The following is a 12,150-nucleotide window of genomic DNA, read 5'->3' as shown; positions in this document are numbered from 1 at the left end:
GTGAGGAAGACCTAAGATAAAAAACACAGGAGTGGGGTCAGATATGAAGAGGAGAAGGAGTGGAACACAAAAGGAGAGAGAAACCAAAAGCAGCTAGAAAGAAGGTTGGTATGGTGTTCCTCTTGCAGTGAGTCAGAGTTTAGGATTGGGCTTGATACCAAACTACGTGTCCCAGAAGGAGCTGGGAGTTCTGCAGGGGCAGTACATATAAACTGTGAGGAAATATATGCTCACAATCACTCTTTAATAATCCAAATGCAATCTCTAATCTGAACAAATCTTGGAGCCATTAGCAATTATCTTCAAGGACTGATGGACTTTGAATGAGGTCCCAGAGACTGGAGAAGGACAAATATAGCACCTAACTTTAAAAGGGGGAACGAAGAGGACCTGGGAAATTATAGACCAGTCAGCCTAACTTCAATACCTGGAAAGGAGATACTGAAACAAATTATTAAACAATCAATTTGTAAGCAACTAAAGCAGTGGTTTTCAATTTGTGGCCCATGTTGGGGGTCCACACCTCCATTTGAAATTTTTTAGGGGTCTGCAAATGAAAAGATTGAAAACCACTAACCTAATTTAAGGAATAGCCAGGATGGATCTGTCAAGAACAAGTCATACTAAACAAACTTAATTTCCCTCTTTAAGAGGGTTATGGCCAAGTGAATGAGGGTAAGCAGAAGACATGAAATATCTTGATTTTATTCTATAGTCCTACATGGAATTCTCTTAAGCAAACTACGGAAATGCAGTCTAGATGAATTTACTGCAAGGTAGGTGAACAACTGGTTAAAAGACCATACTCCAAAAGCAGTTATCAGTGGTTAGCTGTCAAACTGGAAGGGTGCATCTAGAGGAGTTCCAAAGGGGTCAGTCCTGGATCCAGTAGTATTCAATATTTTCCTAAATGACTTTGATCATGGAGTGGAGAGTATGCTTATAAAATCTAAAGATGACAGACTGTGAGGACATTTTGGAGAACAGGATTAGATTAGAAAAGGATTACGATTACCTTGACAAACTGGAGAATTGGTCTGTAATCAACAAGAAGAAATTCATTGAAGACAAGTGCAAAGCACTTCACCTAGGAATGAAAAATCAAATGCACAACTACAAAATGGGGAATAATTGGCTACGAGGTAGTACTGCTAAAAAAGGTCTTGGGGTCACAGTGGATCATAAAGTGAATGAAAGTCAACAATGTGATGCAGTTGTAAAAAAAGGCTAATTTTCTGGGCAGTATTAACAGGACTGTTGCATGTAAGGACATGGAAGGTAGTTGTCCAGCTGAGGCCTCACATTGTTGAGTAGAGCAGGGAGTATTGTGTCTAATTCTGGGCACCATACTTTAGGAAAGTTGTAGACAAATGGGAGAGCAACAAAAATGCTAAAAGGTTAGAAAACTTGACCTATGAGGAAAGGTTAAAACAACGGTGCACATTTAGTCTTAAGAGACGACTGAGGGCAGACCTGATAACTGTCTTCAAATATGTTAAGGAAGAGGATGGTGATCAATTGTTCTCCTTGTCCATTGAAGGTAGGACTAGAAGTGATGGGCTTAATCTGCAGGAAGAGAGACTTAGGTTAGATATTAGGAAAAACTTTCTAACTACAGCATAAGGTAGTCAAGCTCTGGAAGAGAGGTTGTGGAATCCCCATCAACAGAAATTTTTACAAACAAGTTGGACAACAACCTGTCAGGGAGGGTCTAGTTTTACTTGATCCTGACTGAGTGCAGGGGGCTGTCAGTGCAGGGGGCTTCATGACTTAGAGATCCTTTTCAGCCTCAAATTTCTAGGATTTTATGAAAGCTGACTGAAGAGAGCCATATTAAACCTTCCTCAACTAAGTATTATAAAAAAAAGAAAAAGGAGGGATTCCAGCATGTATCACACACCAAAATGGAAAGGGGATGAAAGAGAAAGAAACTGAAAGGTTGGGGTAAGAAATAACAAAATCCAAGGATGGGAAAGTGAGGAAAAAAAACAGGAGCAGAAGGAAGGTAATTCTACTGGGATATTTTATTTGGCATTTTTGAGCAAAAGAAATTCCAAAATAAAGCTTCTCCTTACAATTTTTCAATTATAGCCAACCCACTCAAATCTTTGTTCCATCCCAGTCATACTCAGGTCTGATTGGTTCAAGAGACAAACTAGTGATCAACATTACCAAAAAAAGAGTCACTGTAGTCTAAATTTGTTTCATTTACTATAGTACTACTCATATTTAAACAGTATGATGGGAGATAATTTAGTCAATATATTATTCTCACAGTAAATAAGTTAATAACTTGAGCAAGTTGCTAACTTAATTAGTTAATAACATGGTAAAAGCATCCTAACTGCTTATTAATTAAAATCACACTGTTTTAATATCACGTGCTGCAAAGAGCAGCAGAAGACACTTTAAAGAGCCACTTGTGGCTTCAGAGCTGCAGTCTTAGCATCACTGTTTCATACAATACATTTACAGACAAATGAGGCTGAAGTTGAGAGAAAGAGCAAGGAAGAAATGTGAAAATATTTCATTTACAAAACAGGAAACTAGTTATACTATATTGCAGGGTTTTGTTTTTGTTGCTAAAACAAGACTATTCTAGCACAATATGAAAGATTTCCAAAATGTAAATTGCACAATTACTGGGTTTGGATTTCATAATAGTGGTAGTGTCAAGAATAAAACGAGAATTGAGTGAAAAGAAATTAGATTATAAAGTAGTTTTGTTGTTTTTTTTTTTAACAAGTCTTCCTTTTCATTACCCTCAAATTTCCAATACAACCATCACCACAGTATCGAGGCACTGACTGAAATACCAAGATTAATCTTGCATTTGTTCAAAATGGATCCTGCTGTTCAATATTCTTAGATTTAGCTGCTTTTAAACAGTTTTTTTTATTCATCGGCTTCTGTTATTAGAGAATTTACGCAGGCCACAAATTATTTAAATTTACCCACTATATGAGAGGACAAAAATCAGCTCACTTAATCTAGGTGTTACAGCCAGTGTCAAGACAAATATACATTTAGAGCATTAAAACTTCAGTTAACTTCCAAAAAGCTACACTGAGACTCTGTAGACTCTACTTTTAAAAGAAAAAATGAGTTTACAGAAGTTTCCCTGACCATCCTCACAACATTGCTATTTTTAAGCCCTGTTCACATTGGATCAACATTAACCCAGCTTCCAAATATACAACAGTGTAAAATTCAGTTATTTTAACAGGCTTTCACAGTTGCAGCCCTGATTCAGCAAAGCACTTAAGTTCATGTTTAACCCACTGAAGACATTTAAGCACTTGCTTAAGTGCTTTGTGAAATCCGACTTACGCTTAAATGCTTTGTAGAAACAAGACTTAGGAGCATCTACGCAGTCTTACATGAATGAGATGAGATGTACTTTGTAATGTACAGAACCACAGGACAAGGTAAATTAGTAACCCAGAGTGTGCACATGCCATGAGGAAGAGCACACTTCATTAAACCTAAAAAATAATTTGTGACACTTTATACTCATCTGTACTACAGGCAGAATCCCCTCCCAAATTGGGGGAAAAAAAAAAAAAGTGTATTACGTGATCCCACATTCAAATAATCACTGGTACAAATATTTCAAAAGTGCCTTAACTGCAGCGTTTCAGAGACCTGAAATGAACCTGTAACTGAAGAGGATAAAGCTGATCAACAACAGATTTCTGTTGCTGGTGAATGCCAACAACTTTTATTCATATATCAAGGAAGATGCAAGTACAAGAAATGTGATTTATTATTGATAAAATTAAAACAAATATATGCAATCAGTAGAACCCTCAGGCTCCTGGCAAATTAAAAAGGGCCTTGGTGTCAGACCATCTGGACATCTCGGTCTTGAAAGTCTGATTATCCAACTGTGCTATATACACACACACAGAGACTGAATTTATGAAGATGTTTACATTTAGCTGTGTATTCAGCAATACCTGCTATGTTCTGTATCAAATGTCTGTACTTTCCATACAAATCACTGCTAGTATGTATATATGGAATACTGCACATTAAAATAACTATATACATTTAAATATGCAATCATATCACATTTCTTCCCTGGTTTGTACGTACAGACTGCATGCACTTTGTACGTGACAGTTATTATTGTGAGTCTGCCTAGGATTAAAGAACATTGTGCTGTAGCAAACCCCATTTAGCATGTCTATACTGCAATTAAATTCTGTTCAGCAGTAGGGTTCAAACTGCTACTTAACATCACTGTAAAACTGTTTAAGAACCAAACAGCAGCTGCAAATCAATTTCCAAAACCTCACTTTCTGTAATGATTTTTAAAAGATTTAGTGTGGGGATAATACTTTTCAAACAATTAATAGTTCTCATCTCTGCATGTTTGGGGGATAAAAGTCAAGTTGATAGACAATAGACTACTTTAATGGATTTTCCTAGGTTTTTTATTCATTGATAAATATAGAGATTATAACCCAGATTACAAAAGGGCTTTGAGAACTATATATGAAAACACTGTATCAGAGCCAAGTATTTAAGATTTAAAAGCTTTTGAGAATTTTTTTAAACCTGCACATATTTTATTAGCAAAAAGAAAAGGAGGACTTGTGGCACCTTAGAGACTAACAAATTTATTTGAGCATAAGCTTTTGTGAGCTACAGCTCACTTCACTGGATGCATCCACTGAATGCATCCGATGAAGTGAGCTGTAGCTCACGAAAGCTTATGCTCAAATAAATTTGTTAGTCTCTAAGGTGCCACAAGTCCTCCTTTTCTTTTTGTGGATACAGACTACCACAGCTGCTACTCTGAAACCTGACATATTTTATTGTAACTGAAACGACTGGTATCTGCTCAAATTTACGTATTCACTATTTAAACAAATATATTAAAATGTTATTTTGTAGGAAGTTACAGAGCACTGAAGTAGCCAAGAGAATACACTGCAAATGTGTAAAAACAAGAAAATAGAAATTGGAATCTCCATCTATCTATGCATAATGTAGTGTTTTACAACTTGGAAGGCAAGCCAGAACAGACCACTGAGAATCAGTGAGGATGATGAAGGTGCAATAGTCTAGATTCATTCCAGTTCCCCACTACAAATGTGCTGCCATGTGTAAAGCACCAAGAAGCTTCTTTGAAAGCTTACCTCCCTGCTCCTACAACAGTCCCTATTGTAGCTTGCCACAGGAGCAGTTTATAGCGCTACAGGCTCAGGAAACAGCTCCCCAGCCCAAATTTTTTTTATGTCTGCTTTTCAAACATAGATCAGCTGCAACAGCATGTGACCAGATCCCACAGAGTCAACAGTGGATGCACGCTACCCGAACAGCGCATGGCCTTTTGGTGAATTAGGGAAATGGCATAGGGAGGGGGAGTAAAAATGAAACAACAGAAAAGGTCAAAAAAAGGGGTGTGAGAGGAGAATGGAAACAAAAAAGAGAATAGTCAGAATAAATGCAGACACAAGATAATGGTACATAGCATTTTGAAAGGATGCAGCAAGGGGTGCCCTGGCACTAGTCAACCACTGAGGGGGTTCAACAGAAAGCAAAAACCCTACTATAATCCCTACTATACATAAATGTATGTAGAACAAGTTGCAAATAAGTCTATTTAAAAAAAAATTAAAAATCAAAAGACAGAACAGAGACTGTCAGGTATGTTTTGTCAACAGGAAAAAAATGGAAAATAAAACTAAAAACATTAAAACCTTGATAAATATTAAAAGCTAAGATACTATTCTGTATTCTAAAATAAGCTAATACCTTCTTGAAGCAGTGGTTCTGATGGCTGTGTATTGGAAGGCACAGAAGCAGGTTTAGTTAAGTGGTCTGCAACAGGTGTTCTTATTGAAGAGGTCACAGCAGAAGAAACAACAGATGTTTCTACGCCAGGCTTGGTAAACTGAACGTTCTGGTTTACAGGATGCGATGAATCTACAATACCAACTGAAAACAGAGTGGGAAAAGAAGATAACATTTTACTCATTAGCAAAGACAATTGCACAAATACCAGACAACAGTTAATTTGATGCTCGTTTCATAGTTCCTAAGATAAAAGCTGTTGCTCTTTGAAATACTTTAACTGCTAGATTGCTGAGAAAGACGAAAATATGTTTTTCAGTTGAACACCAATTCTGTTAAGTATATACTCCATTAAGATGAAGAGATTACTGTTTTGAATATTAATGGTACCAACAACTGAAGCAGAAAATATAATTTCACACAGAAAGCATCAGATAGATGGTTTAATGCTAAGTAGAGCCTGGGTACACCAGATTTTTAATCCATCCCCAAACCTATGCCCTCTAATTCCACCTCCAAAAATCATTCTCAGCCTGTTGTACTGCCCAGACACTAATCTTCCTTCCAAGTAAGGCAGCATAGTCAAGATGCAGCAATCAGCTGTGTAGTGTTTCACTGCTTTGCTTCCCTACCACAACGGTCGTTTCCAACTAGGGGGCCCAGACACCTAGGATTCTGCTTTAATTAGCAATTCATATCACATGGAATATTAAAATATTTTCACAGGGAATTTGCAATGTTGTTTTGAACATCTGAACATGATAGAATCCTCCCATTAAAACGCAAAACGATTGCCACTAGACAGGCTATAGCTCATTAGGAACACTTACCATATCAAAACTATCCTCCCTTCACTGAAGTGAGTTTTAAAGGGGCACAGATATTGTAAAGGGGAGTAGGTCAAATATAGTTAAAAAAAAACTTTTGTAAAGGTACAATAACTTTGTTTCCACCAAAATTCAATGTAGTCTGAATAAACTGTACTTTTAGCAAATGTAACTTTAAGCCACCTTTGTTTCAACACTTAAGGCTCAATTCTCCCCTTATGAACCTGAGAGTTATTAGAAATTGGTTGATGCACAGGTGCAGAGTACCTGCTTTCACAAGGTAACACTTCTGTCAATGCAGACCAATAAACCAGAAGCCAGGATCAAGTCTTCGATGATTATTTGACCAGATCAGACTATTAAAATGGCAAAAATAAAAGCAAAAGAAACTCAACTGAGCACCAGCATAACATTTAGAATACAAATGAAACAAGTCTTACAAGTAAAAAATTGATAAATATGCATCATATTTTTAAATATGAAATGTTATGATTGCAGTTACAACTAAAGTCAGGAAAGCCAAAGTTTTGTATGTGCAACCCTAACTCTACCACCTGTGTATATATTAATGATAGTCCAATCATGTGATACTATACTATTTTTCTCAAATGGTACAATATTATTTGAGCGGATTTTAGGGGATGCTTGAGGGGAAAGAGTGCATGTAAAGCAACAATTCTGTTCGTTTGATTTACTAGCTGGCTAAGTTAGTGTTAACTGCACATGAGTAACGATGCTAGGTGGTCATTGTATTTTAAGTTTGTTTAATTATTAGGCTGCCTAACACTTTTTGAATGATTTATTGCTGAAATCTAAATGATATAAAAAACATTAATGAAACACTATGCTTTTTTCTATAGCATATATACAAATTTGAGCAGTTTCTAATAACGAGCACTACTTATTATTTTTGCCAGACAGTGTGAATTGAGATAGTTTATAGCAGGGCTCGTCAACCTTTGGCCCGCCAGGGTAAGCCCCCGGCGGGCCAGGCTGGTTTGTTTACCTGCCACATCCGCAGGTTCGGCCAATTGCGGCTCCCACTGGCCGCAGTTCGCTGCTCCAGGCCAATGGGGGCTGCGGGAAGCGGAATGGGCCGAGGGAAGTGCTGGCTACTGCTTCCCGGAGCCCGCATTGACCTGGAATGGCAAACCGCAGCCAGTGAGAGCCATGATCAGCCAAACCCATGGACACAGCAGGTAAACAAACTGGCCTGGCCCACCAGGGGGCTTACCCTGGCGGGCCTCATGCCAAAGGTTGCCAATCCCTGGTTTATATAAAAGATGAGCAGTGATAATTTTTCTATTACTTAGAACACTGGTAAACTGCTATGATCAATTGTTCATAACTCAGTTAAAAAACCTAACCAATTTTCACTGGAACATTCAAAGATTCTTAATGATTTATTTCCTTGCCAAATGTTAATTTTATCACAAAAATTGTTGCAGCAGAAAGCTATCAAAAAAAGCTTTCGGGCTTTTATTTATACTCCTTCAAAACAGCAGAACAGTTTCTCTCACGCTTTAAAAAATTATGTTGCCTTCAAGAAGAAATAAGGCCTGGAACATTACATATTCCTAGAGGAAAGTTTTGGAGTCCTGAGCAACTGAAAACAGGGGATTACAATGAGAACACTTACACAACTTTAACTATCACCTTTGTTACTGCTTTAAGTATGCCATTCACTCTTGAAAGACCACCACAAACCACAATCTCCAGCAGTTTTAAATTTTGCTAACAGTTTTTTTTCCCCCCTCAGCTGACAACAAGATGAAGTACATTCTCAAATAGTGATTAACCTACAATACAACAATCAAGCTCAAGATAAAGCTTGACAGAACATCTGTTTAAGTACATATTTTCTATTGGCTTATCCTCAACAAGCCTGATTAGCCACTACCACATTCCAGCTAGCAGATGCCATAAAAATGCACCTACAAAACTAACAATGCTTTGTTGGCTCATGTGAAAAAGTGCAGACGAAAACCCTTTAAAGTTAGCCAGAATTAGAGGAAAACTGCAACATAAAATAAAAATATATTTTATGACATTACAGTGAAGAATTAATCACTAAATGTGTAAGAACCTTAAATATAAATTAAAATAATTAAACAGGAAGCTGCCATTTTTGGCACAGATAGGTTAATGTACGATTGCATGACAGAGGGAAGTCAATGTTTAAATTTTATGTATTTTGTTAACTAACTGTAGTTCAACCAGTTGCCTTGCAAACATGACAGCCTCTTGCTTTATCATGGATTCAAATGCTGAGCATCCCACTCTGCTTTTAAGCGTCAAGCTGGACCTTCTATTACAAATCGTCAGTCAGTACAGTAGCACCATTCAGTTACGAAGATACAGAAACAGTACTTTTAAATACAAAAAGAGTATTTTGGTGGACAGTCTTTCCAGTATTTGTAGTAACATTCTGCAATTAGAAGACTTAACATTATAGCCAGGGCCATGTGCAGCTATAGCAATGTAATGTAAGTCACATGCTATATCCTGTAGATTTTGTGGTATACAACATGAAGCTATGATAAGTAATTAACTATTTAAACAAGAATAGAAAACACTGGGTAGACAATGTGGCCAATTTAACACTGCTGTTGGCATTTTAACGTTTCAATTTTTTAATTCTGATTAACTGACAAGCATTTTATATTTAATGTTACATAGGTAAAATTACAATTTATTGGTGAGGTGCTGTTATACATCCATATGTATACTTATGTGATTAAGTAACAATAAGCACAGATGTAGATGAACAAGTAGATAGCTTAAAGGATTTATATACAGGCATTATAGGTACTACAGGGCACAAGTACATGGCATAGCACTGTTTTAGCCCAGGTCCAGACTAGTATCTATATTATATTGGCAAAGCACTCCTAGTTCGGACACAGCTTATACTAGAAAAACTTTACTTTTGCCAGCACAGTTTATTCCAGCCCCCCTTGAACAAAATAAGCTATATCAGCACAAAAGCAGTTTTGCCAGTATAACTACATCTACACTAGGATCTTTTGCTGGCACAGGTATCTTGGTCACAAATCACACCCAACTGAAAGAGCTGTGTCTGCAAATGTTTGTAGTGTAGATCTGGCCTTACTTGGGCAGGCATGCAGGTTTTGCTTATTACACAAAAGTGACAGATTTTAAATAAAAAAGTTTAATTTTAATTACAGGTCGCGCTCTGTTTCCTGCAGGTTACAAGAAGTTCACTCTGCTGCTCAAAATGGCTTTAGGACTATCTCCTGAGCTGTGATCTTTGTTACATCTTTGTGATCTTTGTTACATTTGTTTAGACATACTTTAAACTGTAGATATAATCTTAAAGCCTTTGAGTATCTTATCAAAGTCTATGTCCAAAGTTTTCTGTAAACTTATTTACATACATGAGTCAAAACATTTCATTCTATGGACAATCCCAGAAAATGTGTTCTAATCTAGATGACCTTGAAAGGGTTTGAGGTTATTTTGTTGACAATTTCTGTGTACTGTATCCATGAAAGCGAAGTGATGCGGGTACACATTTTGGAAAATATCTGCCTCTGAGACATCTGTAATTTCTTGAAATTCTGTTTCCTTTCCAATTACTTTATTTTTTGACACTTTTCAGAGATACAGGAGAATGTCAATTTGGTTTTAACATGTGCCTGGCTTACTGGATTTTTGGCTTTATCTTTCCATCTGTTTTGGTGTGAAAGAAATCCCTACACGGATGAAGTTTTCTGGATAGGAAATTTTTGATTATAGTGACCAGCTCCTAACAGTGCAAAAAATTACTTCCAAGTAAAACTATTTCCTTTAAAATTATGCAAAATGAGGGAGGTCTGTTGTAGCATCTTTAAAGTTTGTAACAGCTTGTATAGCCAACCAAGTAGGTAAAAATGGAGTAGAACCATTTAAAGTGATCAGCTGCAAGAAGATTTTAAGGAGCTGCTGCAAATTTTACGTCAACCTTCTCTAAACACAAGACACATTAAGTTAAGCTGTATAACACTTCTTATGCTACACTGAACAAGCTACCCTCTAAGAAATGAGACAGAGGTAATGAAGATGAAAGGAAAGTAAATCAAAAAAAATATTTATGTTTGTAACTACATTTTTTCTAAACATATGCAGTGCAGGATGAAGACTAGAAGTTTTATAGCAATACCAAACAAAATTTACTCAATCTGAAAATGCTTTAAGCCTGCACCAACAACCTGAAAAAAACTAACTAAAATTGTATCACTCCCTCCCCCCGCAGTGAATTAATTACACCAGGAACAAAGAAACATTTGGCATCTTACTCCTGACCTGACTGTTGCAGCAATTCAGGTTATATTTTCAGTATAATGCCACGTTAGTCATGGATAAAAATCTGCTGAGCAATTTTAACTGGAAAATTGTGAGTTTCAGCAAAAGTATGGAATTTACCATGAAAAGGAACATTATTTATTAATGCTTTGTTTACCCCAGACTTCCCAAATGGTGCAAATTTATTATAAAATTGGCTTTTGGCTAATTAATGTTAAGAATATTCAGCCTGTTGTATGTAACACGATAATCTCAAACAGAACAAAATAAAACTTAAATTGGGTACAACTCGCTGACTTAGAAAAATTAAAATTAATTCAAATTGACTTTGAATCAGCCAGCGGCATAATTATCTACCTTACATTCAATGAGCTCAGTGTTGTTATATTGCTCTAGTACAGTAGAAAAGGAATACTGTATTAGTGCTTATTCTTAGGTATGTAACTGTAAATAGGTATATATAGATTTTAAAGTTGCATTACACCACATTAGGCAAGCAAGCACAGAACAAAATAGACTGTCCCTGCCCCCAAAGAGCTTACAATCTAAATAAATGTTAAGTTAGTTGAAATCTGAAGGTTAAACTTAAATTTATACAGATGTTTTTCAGAAGTCAGTTAAAACCAGACAGAAGTTTGCTGAATGAAAAAAATTGTATGTAAACACTACTTGAGCACTCATAATTCTAATTAAGCAATGATTGCTTATCTGACCGCTTAATTAAGGAACAAATGGAAGACCACAAAAAATATCACTCCACACATCTTTCAAATTCTCATTTAGGTTTTTGCCAGCTCCATTTCCCTGTCTTAAAAAAACATGTCTCTTGGAGACAACATTGTTAGGAGCAAATAAATAATTGATTTTAACATGTCTAACCATCAAAATTTTTCATTTAAATGAAAAAATGTTTGTAAATGCAACATTAACACAGAATTTGAACAGACACAAAAAGGTTCACACTAATACTACAGATATGTATGGTAGTATTTTCAATTGCTGCTTGGATAATATTTTTCAGTTTCCCCCAGGATGTGTATAATGTGGTCAAGTTTATTATTACTGTGAAAACTTCAAATTTTCAATATCCTGACTAATCCATTTAAATTTTCAAAGTTAACAAGGCATTAACTGGTTTCTGCATTTAACTTTTTTAAAGAAAAACAAAAGAAGCAAGGAGAGAAGTCAAGCAGATCTGGGAAATGAAGTTATT

At 36.2% G+C, this 12,150-nt stretch overlaps 1 protein-coding gene across 8 annotated transcripts in view; it reads right to left on the bottom strand.

The window, feature by feature from the left end:
* SEC24B (SEC24 homolog B, COPII coat complex component) overlaps window positions 1-12,150 on the bottom strand; it is an 84,193-nt gene that overhangs the window by 63,775 nt on the left and 8,268 nt on the right. For all 8 annotated transcript variants that reach the window (XR_012158529.1, XM_073340874.1, XM_073340877.1 and 5 more), the window contains exon 3: window positions 5,767-5,949. Coding sequence is in view for 7 of the 8 variants with exons in the window: in XM_073340874.1 (XP_073196975.1) it covers window positions 5,767-5,949 (183 nt within the window). In the remaining variant the exon portion in view is untranslated. The remainder of the gene's footprint in view (window positions 1-5,766; window positions 5,950-12,150) is intronic.

Source organism: Lepidochelys kempii, chromosome 4, assembly GCF_965140265.1.
Source record: "Lepidochelys kempii isolate rLepKem1 chromosome 4, rLepKem1.hap2, whole genome shotgun sequence".
Lineage (NCBI taxonomy): Eukaryota > Metazoa > Chordata > Testudines > Cheloniidae > Lepidochelys > Lepidochelys kempii.
Note: the sequence above shows the minus strand (reverse complement) of the source record. Positions and strands in the feature narration are given on the sequence as shown.